Source organism: Andrographis paniculata, unplaced genomic scaffold (assembly GCF_009805555.1).
Source record: "Andrographis paniculata isolate CXL003 unplaced genomic scaffold, ASM980555v1 Contig57END, whole genome shotgun sequence".
In the NCBI taxonomy this organism is placed as follows: Eukaryota; Viridiplantae; Streptophyta; class Magnoliopsida; order Lamiales; family Acanthaceae; genus Andrographis; species Andrographis paniculata.
Window position 1 is genome coordinate 5,173,961 of NW_026137592.1, and position 19,908 is coordinate 5,193,868.

At 29.2% G+C, this 19,908-nt stretch overlaps 1 protein-coding gene across 5 annotated transcripts in view; it reads right to left on the reverse strand.

Moving 5' to 3' along the window:
- Positions 1–14,589: 14,589 nt before the first annotated feature.
- The window catches only part of LOC127257373 (uncharacterized), a 31,872-nt gene continuing 26,553 nt past the window's right edge, over positions 14,590–19,908 (reverse strand). The window contains exons 4-7 of one of the 5 annotated variants that reach the window (XM_051283760.1): positions 16,932–17,016; positions 16,595–16,784; positions 15,153–15,319; positions 14,590–14,845 (exon numbers count right to left, since the gene is read on the reverse strand). In XM_051283760.1, coding sequence (XP_051139717.1) covers positions 15,204–15,319; positions 16,595–16,784; positions 16,932–17,016 — 391 coding nt within the window. In that variant the 3' untranslated portion in view covers positions 14,590–14,845; positions 15,153–15,203. Of the gene's footprint in view, positions 14,846–14,935; positions 15,381–16,594; positions 16,785–16,931; positions 17,017–19,908 lie in introns of those variants that run through there. The other 4 variants (XM_051283763.1, XM_051283762.1, XM_051283761.1 and 1 more) reach the window with 4 other exon arrangements.

Genomic DNA, 19,908 nt, shown 5'->3' on the forward strand with positions numbered 1-19,908 from the left:
CTAACGAATCCCTCTGTCAAATAATCTATTACCGAATATTATAGTTTATAAGGAGCAAACATGTACCGTTTGAGCAAAATCTTTAATGATCAAAACGAAGGTCGAACATCCTTGAGCAAACATCTAAACAATCATACATATCTACTTAAACTCATGGTGACAAGGATTCCGTCCTTTAGTAAAGTATTTTCCTCCGAACAAAGTTTCTATATACTTAACAAACGTCCTTTAGTAAAGTATTTTCCTCCGAACAAAGTTTCTATATACTTAACAAACAAGAGACATATTTTATAAAAGCAGAGACGCCTCAACCATGATCAAATATTATATTTATTTCATTTTATTTTATCAGAAAGTTAAATATATTTTTAGATATATTTATAGAAGCCTGGGCATGTTTTTACAGAATGAGATGCGCCCCAACCGATTAAAATATTATATTTATCTTATTAGAAGACTGAATATATTTTCAAATATATTTAAAAAGGCCTAAACGTATTTTACAGAAGATCAAATATATTTATAAAGGTCAAAGCGTACTTTACAGAAGATAGATGTCCCCAACATTAAAATAATATATTTATTTTATTTTATAAGATGTATTTTAGAAAATAGTTGCTAAATTTATAAAAATTAAAAAATAATTTAATTGTATTTATTTTTGTACATATAAGTCTCTTCGCATTGTTAATAGAGTAGAAGATTGCGTTGATTCGCACGCATCACTTAGATTTTTATAAATAGGCATTGTAATCATTTTAAAAACTCATATTCAACATCTCAATCAAAATTATTATTTCTTTTTTATTTTCTATAATTTATTTTCAATTTCTCGTATTTTCTTCTTCTTATTCCTCAATTTTTTCACTATCAAACGTTTGAGCACTGCGTTTGATACGAATTAAGAATTTAATCACTTTAATTCCTCCAGAAAAAAACCCTTTGTTATCATCCGGTTGGAAATTTTCAACCCACTGTAACAATAAGTTAAAGTTTGATTTGGATTTATTATTTGATGGTGAATATTTCCATATTTTTTGTTGTGCGCACATATTAAATTTGATTGTACATAATTGATTGAAAGATGTAAATGAAGTTTTTGAGGTAAGGTATCAAATATTGCAAAGGATCTCAATGTAGAAAACAAAGGTTTTTTCATTGTGTTCAACATGTTGGACTTGAATATGTTAGAGGTCTAAGACAAGATGCCCAACACATTGGAATTTCACTTATCAAATGTTAGATAGTGTGTTGTATTACAAGAAAACTTTATACATTTGCATAAGACTGATGCAAATTTTGTTTATTGCCTAAGTGTTGATGAGTAGGTGAGGATTGAAAAAATTTGCAAGTTTCTAAAGATGTTTAATGAAATTACTTGTGTCTTTTCGTGTTCTAAGTATCCAACAATCAATTTGTACTTTCCTAACATAGTAAATGTGAGGCCACTTTTGATCGATCAAATGAAAAGTAAATATACATTTATAAAGAATATGGTTATGAAAATATTTGGAAAGTTTTAGAAGTATTGGACCCAGTTTAGTACTATTATGAGCATTACCATTATTTTTTTATCCTTGGTATAAATTTCAAGTTATTGATTGAGCATTTAAAAAGATCTTTGAAGTGGATTATGTGAGTTGAAATTATTCAAAAATAAACTTTTCAAATTGTTCAATGTATATTCATCTTCTACCTCTTCAACTAGTGACATTCAAAACGCTCACGAGTCTCATTCCGTTGAACAAGTTGTTGATGATGGTTTTATAAAGGTAATTCTATCATATATTTTTTAGTAATTATTTTTGTAGTTATTTACTTTTAATTTCATATTATAGCTCGTCTTTTATAATAATATTTTTTATTTTTGTTGCACGCAGGATTTTGATTCTCTTTATAGCGATGAGTTCACTTCTTTGTGGTAAATCAGAGTAGGAAAAATATTTGAAAAGCCAAGATTAGCTCGTACAAGTGACATAAATGTTCTGAAATATTGGAAAACTTGTCAAATGACCTATCCAATCTTCGTTCGGATGACTAGAGACATTTTGGCTATCTTAATCTCCAATGTGGCTTTGGAATCAACTTTTAGCATTGGTGGGAGGGTACTTGATGCCAGTTCATTAAAACCATCTAAAGTGGAATCATTTATTTGTCTTAGGGATTGACCGTTCGAACAAGGTAACAATTATAAATATAATTTATATAATTAAGTAATTTGTATTTTTATTGAGATATTAAAATTTATTAATTGTTGAATAGCATCATTCGAACCTGATATGAAAGAACTGTGTGGAAAAGTACTTAAAATGAAAGTGAGATTTTGTTGATGATGATGTCTTAGATTTTTTTCGGATGGTAAAAGCAAAGTTTCTAAAATTAGCATTCGAGGTTAGTGAGTTAAGTATATATTAATTCTTCTAAATTTGTATTTTGTATTGATTCTTAGTCATAATTTAATAAAATATATGTTGCTACTTTCAATGCTCATTAATTTATATTTCTTATATTGCATTATAGGAGTTTGACATGCTTTGGGAATGATTTTGGTTTGTGTTTCTACGATAATACATATGGTGAGAATTCTATTTTATGAATTGAATTTCAGTAGCAATTTCGCATTATCGTTAGTGTTTTGTTGAATTGTGGCATATTATGTTCTTAATGTTTATTGAATTGCGGAGCATTTTTCATTGTTCATTTATATCATATTGAATTATCCTTAATTATTTGATTATTATTTTAATTTGTGTAATTTTAATTTTTTTTTAAAAAAAACTGGGTAGACAGGTCGATTTTATATTAAACGGATTAACAAATCATTTTCGGGTTATGTAAGGTCATTTGACCCATTTAGAAATTATTTACCGGGTGGGGTTCGTGTCGTGTGTTAGATCCATTCATATAAACTCCGCTTTTGGGTTGACCTAGTTAAATCGTTTAAAAAGTCGACCCGACCAGACCCATTGCCAACTCTACTGGAAGGTAACCTAGGAACTCTTCTATCTCTATCTCTAATTAATTTATAATTTTATAACTTATTTTGATTATTAATATTAAAATCAGATTTATTTTCATTTTTTTCAAAATTATTATTCTCTTTCAAAAATATTTTCTCCACTCACATTAGAATGCACACAAAAATCAACATTATCTTCTGGATTTTCAACCTCTTCCAGACTAATAATACTATGTTCCACCTCATTTGGAATATTACTAGAGTCTAGATTTTCAATATTAATTTTAGATTTATCCAAAATAGATTTTTCAATATTTAAGTTCCAGAGTATTTGAAAAATCAATTTTCCTACCAGTCAACCTAAATTCATGACAAGCACCCTTCAAAGGAATTGAAAATGATCTATTGACTATATAAGGTTCCGTCATAAAAGTTTCGCCCCAAAAATTATTAGACAAACTAGATGAATCCAAAAAGCTTCGAATCCTCTCCAAGAGGGTCTGGTTCATCTTTTCAGCCACTCTATTCTGCTGGGATGTATAAGGACAATCTTATGCCTATTTATACAATTTCTTGACAAGATTTATCAAATCAGGAGTTACAAAATTCTAAACTGTTATCAGTTCTAAAACATTTAATTTTCTTTTCAGTTTAATTTTTAAATTTAACTTTCCAATTCTTGAAATTTTCAAACATATCGGATTAATTTTTCACAAGAAATACCCAAGTTTTTCTAGAAAAATAATCAATTGTGGATAAAAAATATCTAGAACCATAATGTGTGGGCTCACTAGCTGGGTCCCACATATCAACACACAAATAATCCAAAACTAATTTAGATAAATTTTGTTTTTCACTAGGGGTGGGGACATTGAACCATATGATGTTTATCATATACACAGTTATCACATAAGGACACGAGACTATATTTTACATTACCAAAATACCCATTTTATGTAAAATTTCTAAGTCTTTATTGCTTAGGTGTCATAATCTCTTATGTCACAAGTCACTATTTTCATAAATAAAATTTACAGTATTAACAGACATATTTATCGGTTCAGCATAGGTAACATACGAATTTTCACGAATTTAAGATTTAAACAGGACTAAGGACCCCTTAGTAATTTTCATGCAATCAATTCTTCATTTTCCTCTAAACCTAGATCTGCTAGGGCAGTACAGGATAACAAATTATTTGATAAATCCAGGAACATGTCTCACATTATTTAATCTCAATATAAAACTAGTATTAAATTTTAAATTTATACTATCAATTTCAAGAACATTAGAAACACTATTATCAGCTATGGAAACGGTGCAATTTTCTAAGATTTTGTATTCACAAAAAATCGATTTTAAATTATTCATATGATAAGTACAACCAAAATCTATAAACCATTCATTCACACAAATATTATTCACATTCAAAACATCGGATTTAACAACAAAATATCACCACAATTCTGATCAATTAATGTCACATTGACTAACTTTTAATATGTTGTTTTTTACTACTACTATTACTATTATTAATATTATTATTACAGTTCTTATTATTCTTTTTGGGATCACCACATGTATAATATCTTTTACCATTTTTATTTGGAGTTTTAGATTTATTACTACCTCACTTTTAGATCTATTTTTTTTTTAATTATTATAACTATTTCTAGAATTATTTATATTATTTGATCTTAAAAGAGATCTACTCATAGTATACATGACTTCACCCTTATTAGATTTATGAAAGTAAAAAATCTAATTTTTTAGATTTTAAGATATTAATAATTACATCTAATGTAACAAAATCATGACCATATTTCATAGAAGATTTAACATCAGAATATGTGTTAGGTATGACATTCAACAAAATTATAGTACTATAATCATCAATATTTGTATCACCAAATTTTCATCTATTGATTTTGACAAATCAAATTTATAACTATTTTTTTTTTTTAACAAATACAACCCACTAGAAAGAGATGTTTAAGTGTATAGTTCATCTAATTTATTCCACTACAGATTCTTGTTGCCTATTTTTCTTGAAATCATTTTATTCAACTGAGCTGGAATCTAATTTGTATGATCAAGCTCCACAATCTTTATTAATCTTTTAGTAATTAAAATGCTTCTCATTTTTTGTTTTCAAATTGAAAAATCCATTTTACCATCAAATGGTTGAATACTGTAAACATAATGACCAACCATTTTCCAAAACAATATTTTGTTTTGGGAAAATTGCAAAATATACCCTGTATGTAGGTCCAATTATCATTTTCGAACATTTTTTTTTTCCACTTTCGCAATTTAGGACATTATGTGTACTCCAGACATTATTTTTGCCCTCCGGCGCCGGAAAAACACACGTAACCATCACGTGCACCTTCGTGGCATGACCGGCGCATACGTGGACGCCGCCGTTGCTGTGTTGTCGTCCGCGTGGTCGTCGGACAGATGACGTGGAATTATTGTTCTCTTACTTTCGCAATTTAGGACATTATGTACGTCGGGTATTATTTTTGCCCTTCGGTGCCCAAAAAATAATTTGTTCTAAGTTTTTTATTTCAATTTGGTCCAATCAGGCCAAATTAAAATTTTTAAAAGATACTCTCTCCGTCCCACCTGCCATGTCCACGTTGCCGTTTCTGTCCGTCCCACATCCCATGTCATTTTCCTTTTTTGGAAAATGATTATACACTTTAATCTCATTTTAAAATTTTTAATTTTAATTAAACTAATTAGTTATCTTAATCTTAATCTATAATTATTTATATTATAAGATAATTATTTTCACTAATACATTCTTAATTATCTACTAATTATACTTATCCTAAATTCCTATGTCTACAGTGACCCAGACATCCAATGTAGGACAGAGGGAGTATAATTTTTTTTTTTTTAAAAAATGATAATCTCACATCACCTATACAACAACCCTAGAACATATTATTTTTTCGGAACCAAAGGGCAAAAATAATACTTAGAGTACACATAATGTCCTAATTTGCGAAAGTAAAAAAAAGATAATTCTACCTCATCTGTCTGACGACCATGCGGACGACAACACAGCAACTGCGGTGTCCACGTATGTGTCAGCCACGTCACGAAGGCGCATGTGATGGTCACGTGTGTTTTTCCGGCGCCGAAGGGAAAAATAATGCCCGAAGTATACATAATGTCCTAAATAACGAAAGTAGAAAAAAAAAGTGTTCGAAAATGATAATTAGACCTACGTACAAGACATTTTTTGCAATTTTCTCTTTTGTTTTTAATTTCAGAAAATTATACTGATTAATTTTCACAAAAACAAAGACAATATTGGCAAGCTGTTCACACGAAACAAAAATAGAGCAGATTACCACACAAACGGATAACCATAGCAGACAATTAAATCACAACAATATATCACCTAACTATTACAATATACATTCATGACTATTCAACCGAAGGTACTCGATAATTACTTACGACTGTGAGGATCGGAGTTTAGTAACCTTGATTCTACAATAGTTTTTACAATTATTCGGGCGAGAAAAAAATAAACGCAGAAATTAAACCAAACACACAAAACAGTAACATAAAAGTTAGTTTGGGGTTCACCCTCATAGCACAACAATAATTATTACATTCCTAAAAAACAGTATGAAAGAAAACAAAAACAACCTATTCTCTTTAGAAAATAGGGGTTAGCCAACTATTATAATAAAGAACCGAAATAAAATATTTATTTCTCTTATAACAAAATGTTAGAATCACATACACGGAACAAACAAGAATGACCAAGCATAGATCTGATGAGAGCAAATACAAAACAGAAGAAAACTTAAAGATTTTACAATATTTCAAACGAGGAAGGTTTGAATATTTTAGATCTAAAAAGATATTTACCAAGCTTTCACGATTTCGAAAATTCTTTTAGATTTTGACTCATAAAAAAGAGATTCAAACAGATTTTTAAAGATCTATACCAAAACAGAGACAACTAACCTGATTTACACTTTATTATTAAAGGAAGTTTGAAAACAATAACAGCTTATCAAAAATAGAAATGGTTTTATAACAAACTAACCGAAATAGACTTAAATTTAACCAAACTACACGGCTTTGTAGAGTTTAAGTCTAAATCTACAAAAATGAAACTTGACCGAGGCTAAAAAGCAAAGATCGAGTACGATTTGACCGGTTTTAACACGGATCTAAAAGAAAAAGAATTGAACACTTAAAAATAGTCCGAATCAACTAGATCCTTTTAGATCTAAGATATTTCAACAAAAAACATTACAAAATAAAAAATTAAAATACAATTTCGTAAACAAAAAGTCAAACAACACTTTGATACCACTTGTCATGAAAGAATAAAAACGGATCAAAGATTTTATTAACAAAAATAGAGTAAAAACTTTGAACTAGTTTTGGTTGGTAGACTCAGCCCCAAAACCACTCGAGAACACAAAATCGACACAATACACACCTAAAACATGACGAACACAAAAGAACCGGCCAAAAACCCACAACACACAACAAAAATTACCTTCGTAAAAAGATACAAGACAAAACAGAAACAAATCAGACATTTGGGACATTGAACGAGCCTTGTGCAGCTCGAAACAACCAAAAATAAGAGAAAATCATGCTAAATGAACTCCAAAAAATTACAAGAGGAAAAACACCGCTGTGAACCACCGCCAGAGGGTGAGAAAGTGAAAAAATAAAAAATGCTAGACAAAAGGGTGAAAAATATAGAGAATGATTGAGAGTATAATAATGAGAGCGGCAGCCTTTCACTCTCTATATATATCTAGGTTAAAAGGAGATGGAGATGTGAGATCAAATTCCAAAATCGGACAGCCAACGCTTCACATCAAAGAAGAACGTGGATCTTAAATCGGGTCACGGGTTGCAGTTCGGGTTAGAGGCACAAGACGTGGATTAGGCAAGCGGGAGTGGGTCAGGCGAGCGGATCGTGGATCATGAGCCAGGGCCAAAGTTCTCTTGGGCTGCATAATTAAGTGTGTTTGTGTTTGGGATGTATCCAATTGAACAAAAATCCAACATAGTTCAATATGCAAGATGCGAAGTTATTAAATATTTTTTTAGTGAGTATAATATCATATTTAATAAAGACTCACATAATAATGATTATGAACGTACTCATATGAAAAATAACTCATATTCTTTGGACTATGTGCAATGGAGATTTTTTACCATAAAATAAAAACATCTAACAATAATGTGGCAATGCCACATAGAATATATATATATATAAATTATGCAAAAATTGTTCTCTTCATAAAACCAAGAGAAGATTTTACGAGGGAAAGAAAAAATATTTTATTTTTTAAATAGAATTCTTAATATAATTATATTAAATATTAAATATGGTTATAATTATAATTGTAGTTTATTTTTTTTATTAATAGTATTTGTATATTATAAAAAATTAATATTAAATATTATATTATAAATTAGTTATATTTTTATAAATAATTTTTTAATAAACTATATATTTATTAGTAGTTTAAAAACCAATACATTTAATTATATGAATTAAATATAAAATATTGTAATATACAAGATATATAAATTTATAATAAATAAAATAATAAATTTATTGAAGTGAAAAAAAGAAAAAATTTAAAAATTTTATTTGGGCAATATGATGAAAAAAATATTTAATAAATTTTTTATAAATTTTTAAACTGATGGGACATGATTTGAGAGAGAATATACAAGACTGATTCTTATATTACTTAGATTATACATGATTTGTAGTATCATGTGTGAAATGATATGTACGATACCAAATATTGCACATACAGTGATTTCAACATATTCATTACTAATATTGGTATGAATCATTGTTAAATTGTCTTAAATTTTAGGTTTTTATGAGATACCATGAATATGACTTTGTGCTTTAAAAAAATGGCTTGACATTAATAAAATAATTGATGTTAGCTTTGAAGAAAATAATCTTAACAAGAAGAGAAACAACTTGCTACGTACTTATCTATGTAGGTATTGCAATAGCATGAGCTTTTAAATTACATAGATTATTGTTTTGTATACTCTTGAAGCTTAGCAAGCAATAGTGATTAACACAAATTAAGTCATATTCTTTACTATTACAATTAACATAACATTTATTTGGCTAAGAATTAAACATCATATTAACTGACTATGCGTGCTGAGTTAAAATATTAGTATATATGTCAGCTCATTGAAAACATCACCTTGTAACTTATGAAAATTCAAGAATCTTCCAAAAATGATGACTAAAGATGAAATGTTACAAAAACTAAAGTTGTATATAATTTGAACTAGTTTTATATAAATAGTAAAAGGAAAAAATAAATAAAAACTTTAAAAATATCACCATTGCTATTGAAAGGTAAAAATATGTAACCAATCTTCAAATTAGAAATTAATGGGATGTCATGACTTATTTCATATTGTTGTCATAAAAAATCACTTCGGACAGTTTAACTGAAAAAGCTTGTCAGAATCGATTTGCTCTACGAGTTTTCGGCCTCTTCAAGAAAGGGCCCGAGCTATCTCGTGATATTCAAATAATTGATGTAAACACAAGGTGAAAATAAAGCTAATAAAATAAGAACGAAACTAGAAATAAAGCTGGAATTAATGAAAAGAAAACTGAAAAAATCTTAAAAGAAAAAATATAGGAAAAATAATGCAAAGAAAATTAAAAATAGAAGAGGAAGAAGATGATTCATGTCGTGTAGAATGTTGCTCCTGATCTTGAATCTCGTTGTTATATTTTGAATTTGTTTTGATAAGATCTCATCTCCAAATTCTTTCAACAACTTCAACGGCCCTTTAAACCATTTTTTTATTGGGCTTCATAGCTTTCATCGGGCTGTTTTTACAGCTTGCCCAACTTGATCACTGGATTAGTCAGGTCCGTAGGCCCACTCGCTGATTTGAACCTTTTGTTGGGCCATGAACCTCCTAGAGTGTGGACTGCACTTGTACTGAGCCTGCCATTAATTTTGGGTGTGTACCCATATCATTTTATACTAAAATCCTTTTTGTTCATATCGACAAATCTAACTTGATAGCAAGGGCGATGCAGTATTAGGCAAGGTGGGTCAATTGACCAAAAAAAAAAAATTAAAAATAATACTAATTATCACTAAATTACAAATATATCCTTAAATATTAGTTCTATTTCAATTCCATGAATCAGTTTCGGTATTCGACAAGACCCATCAAAAGAATTATTGATGTCTTGTTGTTTTTCCCTCCATTCGACTTTCCTCTTTTAATGAAAAAAAGATTGCAACTACTTGCATAATTATATTATAGAGAATTGTCAGAAGCAAAATTAATGATTGTTGAATTATTATTAGGTAATTTCATTATTGATGTTTAATGCGATGAAATATTGAGATAAAGAAAAATAGCAACGGCAAACGTGGAAAGATTATTTTCAACTATAACTATCATCAATAAAAACTTACGAAATAGCATGGAAGAGTAATTATTAAATGATTGTTTCGTTACTTTTCTAAAAAGAGATTTGTTTACGAAAGTTAGTATAGATGCTATTGTCAGCCGATACCAAAATATAAGAGATCTCATCGTGAACACTTATAATTATTTTGATGTCTAAGTGATTGTTAATTTGAAATTTCTTATTGTTCTAATGTAAATTTTTGTTAATATATTTATTAATTTTAATTTAATAATATTAATTTATCGACTCACCAAATTCAAAATTCGAGATCCGCCATTGCTGGATAGCATCCTTAGCCGTTGGATAATCAACTAGGTAATTAAGAGTTTGTTCACTTTGTTTTTGGATGGCATGATTTCTTATAAAAAAATATTTAAAAATTACAATATATACACGCATTAACACAATATATATAATTTACTACAAAAATGATACTCCTCTGTCCCACCGAAATTAAACCCTTTGATTAGGGACACGGTATTTAAGATAAAGATGTTTAATTAATTAATAATAATTCTTTTATGATATTATTTTTTATATAATTAATAATATTTATAATTTTAAAGTAAATTTAATATATATGACTAAAAAAATCAAAATATATGTTTAAATATTTAAAAATTATATAGCAATTAAAAAATATATGTAATATGTATATCATTTTGTAGAGAATAAAATTTTCTATAATACAATTAAATAAAAAAATATTTTTGTTTATTTATAATTAACATAAATTAATTTTATAAAATATGTGTAGTTTTAAATATAGATAAAATTATTTATTTTTTTGATGAGATAGATAGAAATAAAGGGGTTTTGAGTGAGTCCTACGTCATTTATGATGTTATATGTTATGTAGTTAATTAAGTTGATTTACGTTTGTTAAATATGTTTTGATTTAATAATTTTTACAAAAAATAGAAATGTGTCAATTATTATGGTACAGACAAAAAGGAAATAGTGTCAATTGTGGTGGGACGGAAGGAGTATATTACAAAAAAAAATAATATATTTATAACGGAATAAGTGAATTTAAGAACGAAATAATTTCATCGCTAATGTCATTAGTAACAAAATAAATAAATTTAAGAACGAAATAATTTTCTTACAATATTATTATTATTATTATTATTATATTAAGGCATGGTTTCTTATTCCTAATATAAAAAATACATTACCCAAAAATACAAAATAAACACACATTATTGTGTTTCTTTTTCTATTTTTATCTATTTTTTATTATTTGAATTTATATGTTTTTGAAAATAATATAATTTTTTAACAAAATTTACATAAAATTTTATTTAAATAAAAATTAAATATCCAAACTCAATAATCACGCCAAAAAGAAATACATGTAAATTGTTAATATGTCATTTCAAATTTAATGATTAATTGAAAAGAACGATATGGTTGCAAGTTAATTTATATGCTCAATAATTGAAATGTTGTTTTGTATAATATAATTATTAAATCACGTGGCATATTTTATATATAAATATAGATGATGTATTTAGTCAGTGATGTTTTAGCTTTTTTAGTTTTATTTATTTATTTATATATATATAAATATGATTTTTATAAGAAAAAATATTATTCCATCCGTACCACTTACCATGTTGATCTTTGTATTTTTATATTTCCCACTTATTTTTTATTTTTCTTAATGAATTATACACTTTAATTTAATTTTAATTTTTTTTTAATTTTTTTAAATTTTAATTAAACTAATTAGTTATCTTAATCTTAATATTTTTTTAGTATAAAATAATTATTTTTACTAATATATTCTTAATTATTTACTAATTATAACTCTCCTAAATTCTAGTGTCTACGGACATAATACCTCGGACGGAGGGAGTATATTTTTATATAAAAAATGTAAAAGAAAATGACAAAAAAAATTGCTAAATAAAAATACACACGATGTCTATAAGCAAATTAATTTACCGAGGAATATATAATATTACCTTCGTCTGGCTCTAAGAGTCTCATCTAGTTTTTGCGTTTTGATTTTTGAATATTAATTATTATATAAAAATGTAGTACAAATTAAGAAAAAATTGCAAAAATACTTCTATTAGTGTCTTATAATACTAATAGAAAAATATTTGCATAAAAAATTATACAAAAATATTTTTAAATATTAAATACAATGACACAAAAGATAAATATGACCTTCAAGGCAGGAGGAAAGAGTAATAGATATTGTCTATTATTATTGAAAAGTAGCTATTATTTTGATTATTTCAAATTGGTGGGGTTACTTCTATTATCCCAAGTCCCAGCCCTATATATATTTCTAAAAATATCCCCATGCATATGACAATATTTAATGATGTTTGGGTATGAAAACAAGGGCGAAAAGGAAGTGGGAGAATGAGGGATAGATACAAGTTAGGAGACATGTAGTAGGCTCCAAAAACAAGAACCATTATTATGTTAGGCATTGGGACAAATAAAATAATCAATAAATAATACACAAAAGCCACTTTGAACGAAACAATTAGATTTAATTAATTACTATACATGGACAAAGACCTAGACATATAGATATATAGTTGCTTTAATTTTGTGAATGTAAAAGCAAAACCTTATCAAACTATCTATTAAGTGATATGATTGGATTGGGTTCAATTGGTTATTGTGTTGCTTTTATTGTCATTTACATGTGCATGTGCATGTGCATGTGCATGTTACCTCAAAAAGTTTGGGTTTGTGAAAATGAACCAATCCCTCCTCAACATTAGTTTCTTATTGGAATTGGACCACTTCCACTCCATGGAAAAAGGGACTCACTATCTCTCTGCTTTCTTAATAATTAATTACAGGAAAATTTATGTTTTTTTAGTTTCATAGGGATCATTCTTATTATATATTTACGACCATATCTAAACCCTTTATTAGATTAGTCGGTTGAAATGATCTTCATATACTGCTCACCTGTCATCTATGTAATTTTTGGTGTTTGAGGACTATTCTTTTTATTATTATTATTTTTTTTACTCGTAGGACTAATTCAATACAAAATTTAATTATAGCTCTATAAGGATAACAGATTGTGTACAAGACTGAAAAATAATTTTCCCTTAATTATATATATATATATATTCTCTTAGTTCCGACATCATCAATATTCATTATTTTCATTTTTCTTTCATGCCTCTTGTTAAGCACATAATTATATTTCATTATTTCTTCCTAGTTTTATTTGTATTTGACATCGGAATTACAATTAGAATTAGACACTAGAGGTAAGATTACAAATGTGTGGACGAATTCATAATCATAATCATCATAAAAAACTTTTATTGAGTTGGGGAAGGAAGAGACCATCATTCGATAGTAATAGTATATATGATGAAGAACATTTCTAAAGTATACAAAGAAAATAAATAAATAAATACATTTTCACTCACAGACAACAAAAAAAAAAAAAAAAAACAGAACTTTAAGAAATAATTTTGTTGTGACTATATTGTTGCAATTTAGGACTAAGTCCATGTGGACATTTGAATGCAATACAAGGAGTATGTTGCTTCGGATTTGTGAGATTTGAATGCAATAAAAAATTGAATTTATATAATATTTGATGGTATATAAATAAATATTTTGAATGAATCATTAATTTTACAATAATATATTAAATGAACAATAAATATTTGATTTTATAATTTTGAAAGAAAATATAATAATAATGCCAAATCAAATTCAGACGTTAAAAGCAAAATCAAACTTCAACAGGATACGGATAGAAGCCATTCTAGACAACCGAATGCATGTGTTTTGATTGAAATTACCAAAACTATCGACCCATAGATTCAAATAGGTTTGTAGTATTGGGGATTCCCATGTCATTAAAAAAAAAAAATTGCACAGAGATGATTGAGTTGACGTGGTACAAGCTACGACTATAAGGTCATCAGTTCAAATTTTGCCTGATATTTTTTTGATCAAACTTACGCTTGCTTAGTGTAGCCTATTCAACTAGCATAGTTTGCTTGATATTGCGCTTTACCCAGAGGTTTATCTAGTGCTCTTTAAAAAATAATAGTTGCAGATCCCAACACATTAAAAAAAAAAGAAAAAAAAATGAAAAAAGAAGGTCCTACTTGAAATCAACCAAACCAATTGGGGTTGAGTCAAGTAGAATCAACATGTTAGAGGTCTCCTAAGTCAAGTTTCATTACTTACACATATACACTTACATTAATCGGGAACTGGAGATATCATTAGCACACAATATGTTCGATCCACATTCAAACATGTGCTACTGAAGAAACATTTGCAGGAGAAGATAGTCGAAAACTTAAAATTATTCCCAACTATCAATCAAACCAGGCTTACTTTCAATATGAGGATGAACATCTCATGTATGTAAACCCATCAGCTTCCCCGGCTACCTTTAAAAAAAACAATTATCCAGCCAAAAAATGCCAGTCAGATATGGCTTACAATGAAAAAATATAAAGTTCTTGGGACTGTGTAGCAGATTGTACTAAATAAAAGCGCATAGCATATAAGAATGAAATAGCAAGCATTCGAGCATGAATAAGCAATGGTGAATCTCTTGACGATCAAGAATTGGAGCACACTATCAAAAAGATTAAAATACAATGGTGTGTGCTTCCATGCCACATGTTTAAGATGAGTAACGGCTGTAGCTTAAAACATCAACAATCATTTGCCCCCAGGATGGATTTGAATTACCTCAACTGCAGTAAGTAGACTAGGTAGAGTATCATCTTCGGTAGGAAGGAGCTAATGATTTCGTAATGAGTCTACCAGCTCAGAGAAGATTTGCTCTCTCATTGCATCTCTGTTGTTGGTGTTGAGTGTATGGATTACAGCGCCCGGATGATTTTTCAACCTTGCGACTGCACAACAATACATTTAGCATATGTAGAACACAACTTGTGGATCAGAGAAATGACAAAACTGTAGTTTGCAGAAGAATTTAGCTTGCATGAAATATTTCAAATTCCCAGTAATGTTATACTCAATCAAATGCAACTACTTAGATCTTTGGTTTTTTAGTAATATCCATAGGTAGTAAAATTCAAAATTTAAAAAATGGATTCAGAAACTCATTCAAAATTTTGAACTCAATCCATGTTTGAATTCTTGGAATTTGTGTCATTCTGATTTAGTATATCTTTCTGAATCAAATATTTTTATTTCGAACTTCACAGGCACACAGACTTATATATATATATATATATATAGATATCATTTTATATACAAAGATGGAATATAATAATGAACTACAAATCCCACGCTCCAATATTTGATGAAACTCCACTCAAAAGATAAAAATTGCCACATAACTGTTTTGACTTGGGCAAAGTCAACGCATTAGCACCAACATTAAGCATAGTATGGAATTATGTCCCAAAATGAAGTTTATTATTCCAAAATTTCTTCAGTATGAAATAGAACTTAGAATTGAGACTAAATTCTAAAGATGGTATTAAGATGAACACAGAAATGGTAGCACTGCCTAATTCAGAAGCTTGCAGTGTGTTAGATATGGAAGTGTATTAGCATTTTGGGTTAGTTTGGAGATAGTAGAAAGTTGAATAGAAAATCGGTGTTTGATGTGATATAAATAGATATTGGTTCTGATGTTTCGAATAGTGAATAATTCTTTATATTGTATTTTTAAATGAAAATTAGGTTTTGAATACAATATTTTTTAGACTGATAAATTTGGATGAACAGTGTGAAAACAGTTTTGAAGATGTAAGTGAACAAAGTGTTTGCGTTTTCATGAGAGGAGGAAGCGTGAAAAAGTACAAAAGACACAACTGGCATCTAAAAGAAGTCTAATAAACGCTAATCCTTTCATATGCATTTAACAATGAGAAAAAAGGATTAAAAACTCAACTAGGAACATATCTATGATTAATGTAATATAAATGGTTACTGCTTGTTATTTAAAAAGTCATAACAAAAAGAACTAATCAAAATTAAAGCAATATGCAAGCTTAATAGAACATTAGACCTAAGTGGATGGAGGCACCCCACAAGATATAAATGCAAATAATTAGGCTCCCTTTTCTTATAAAAAAATAATAATAATAAAATTCTACTACTTGGTATCTAGTTAAATATATTTGTAGTAAGATCAGAACTTGGTTGGAAAAGCATACCTCCAGGTATATCTCTTCCAAATTTTGGAACAGGGACAGATGCTAAAAGAGGGATATTTGATTCCAACACTCTTAGAACAGCAGGGAGAAACAAAGAACTGAACAGCTCCATTTTACCAACTTCATCAATAATGAACAGATCAGTGTCCTCCTTAACCTGGTCATAGATAAACCCCAATCTACATTCAAACTAAAAAGCAACTTTTACCATTAAATTTTTCTTACTGATTTTATCCTAAAAGAGCAAATTTTATAGTACTTAGCTACAAGTCAACGCAAGATTCTGACAGAAATACTTAAAAAAATGATACAGGTAAGCACATCAAGGATTTCTCACCTGCAGCTCAGGTAAAGCTAATGATTCAAATGATGAGACATCTACTTTGTATCGACCCACATTGGGCCATCTTTGGGATTCCCAGCTGCCACAGATAAATTACCAACAGATGTCAAGACATAACTATGAAAATTATAAAAGCAACCAAAATAAATCGAGAGAAATATAGCTTGACATAGCCAAAACAGCCTGCAAATAAGTAGACAAACTTCCCAATATTTCTTTTATTAAGTCTCATATATACAACTGATCTGCTCTCTCCCAAATACAATTATATTCATATTAAAACATTTTTAATCCTCCCATAATTGGATGCAAATAATTTTTGATCCTACAAGGAATCTAGTTTACGAGCAATATAATCACATGTTTTATGTGTATATAACTAAGGATTATAGTGGGATACCACATGTCATCACCAGATGGTCAAGGTCTATATTTCAAGTAAGTTTAAGTTGTGTTTAATTTTTGTATTGCAGATGTTTAAGCCATGGAACCTATTTATACACCTGCTCGACTAAATTCTACAGCATCTATGTACAAAGTGACTTCATACCTCTATGTCTATGCGTGCTATTCTGTAGACTAGAGAGATACATAAGAAACAAACTATAGTTATCCTAATATCATTTTCACTAAAAATAGTTGTTCTCTTTGAATTTTTTTTGTTACTATGCAACCCTCACATTTTCCCATAAAAATCCTCATAGATTTTGAACAGAAGAAAAAACGATAAATAAATGAGAGAAACTCTATCAAAAACTGTATATTTACATACAGAGATAGGCCAGCCTTTTGTACACAAAATCTCTAGTTAAAAAAATAAAAATAAAAATAAAAGGTAAACGATCCTTTGTCATATCTCATGAATTATGGGATCTCTAGTTGTACACTTTAAAAAAACAAGAAAGACCAACAAAATATTTGATTCCTAAAAATAACTCGTTTCATGTACTTTCCCGCACTTGCCCTCAATTTGGTAAAGAGGTATTTACCATGCCATCTTGGATACAATAGTTTGAAAATTGAGTTATTCAATCCTTTTGTTAAAACATCAGCTAGTTGACCAGTTGTTGATACGTAAGGCGTGCAAATCAGTATGTTGTCCAGCTTCCCCTTGATAAAAATGTCTGTCAATCTCGATATATTTTGTTCGGTTGTGTTAGGCCGGATTGTAGGTCATGTTGAATGCACACTTGTTGTCACAGTACAGTCTCGCCCTTCCTAATTAATCTTTAGGTTTTCAAAAGTATATCTTTAACCAGAGTAACTCACAAACAATTTGAACCATTGCTCTAAACTCTGCTTCACATTGGATTGAGCACCACACTTTGTTTCTTGCTCCTCCATGTCCAAAGGTGCAATATCCTTTTTCTACCAATTGAGCCTTATATTATTCAATCATCCCGTCCGCCTCATTTTTTACTGTATACACCCATCTACAACGCACTAGCATTTTTTTCCACTAGGCAACCTTACCAACTCCCAGGTTTTGTTCTTTTTCAATGCCTTCAATTTCTATAACCATGGCTTTCTTTTTTGTTTTTCGTTTCGCATTTGTTGGTTGACTCCCATAAAATATAAATAAATAAATGATGTATATCCCTACAAACTTAAGATTTTAGACAAGACGGTCATTTACATCATCTAATATGGTATCAAAGTCGGAAAGTCCCGTGTTTGATTCCCACCATCCTTATTCGTTGTCGTCCACGTGCAAATTCATATGGTAGCATATATCCCACTTGCATGTTATGGGGCATATTGGTTGACTCCCGTAAAATATAAATAAATAAATGATGCGTATTCCTACAAACTTAATCTTTTAGGTAAGACGATTATTTACATCATCTAACAACATTAAACATAGCTTCAGACACATTAGTAGGGATATTGATAGTGTTCAAGCTAACAAGAAACGTTCTTTAAGATAGTGCAAATTTTTTAAAAATAAGTAGTAAATAGAGTATATAGTGGTTTGTTTATGCACTATCTAGGTTTTTTTTCTAAGAATAATGGGTAAATGCAATTATCACCAACTATGATGTTCCTATATTTCTTAATTCACAAGTTGATGAATCAAGTTCAAGACGACCACAATGTTCCAATTGGACAAGATACTTTTTCGATTACCAAACATTGTTGAAAGAGACAAATCATACCTCTTTCTAGATATGGATAAGATTTTGTGATGGCATATGTATTGTCTATCACAAAAAAATGGGTAATAGTGGTGTACAACCAAACTACAAGAAACTATTTATTGTGTTAAATTTTCTAAATGATCCATGGCGATAGAAGAGGAAATTCAAAATCTCTATAAAAATGAAAGATTGGATTTGTTGAGCTTCAGAAATGTAGAGGATGACAAGATTCCTAAGGCGCGCCAGCATATGGGTTCACACTCAACGATCTAAGATGGATCTAAATTACTCAGCCTAATGGTGGCCCATTATAGTATATTTTTTATTTTAATTCTAATTAGTAAGTCCAATATGTATATAAGGGCATAATAACACAAAAGGGTAGTGGATATTCTCTAATTGTTTTGAGATTATGGCTCTGATTTGGGAGATTGACTTGTTTTTCCTTAATTCTTTTTTATCTATCATTGATCCAATTTGCTGGATCTTTTACTGACCGCCTAATCATGCCGATGTCACAAATAGTGATGGCTAAAATTGTGGCACAGTTTACCGGAGTACAAGAGAACTTTTCTAATGTGGGAAGCCAATTGGAAGCACTGACGTAAACCATTAATGCCCGGACTGCTAGGATGGAAGATTTACGATAATGATGGAATAAAGTTTTGGATGTTATTGGTCAATAGCAGCCTACCCGTCCCGTTGATAACCCTATCCTGAAAACATCGGCTGCAACGGCAGCACCTGCAATCTCAATTGTTTGGGGCGAGGTTACACCTCCAATGGGACAACGCCTAGATGTTTCTCTACCCTTGTTTGATGGGCCTGACCCA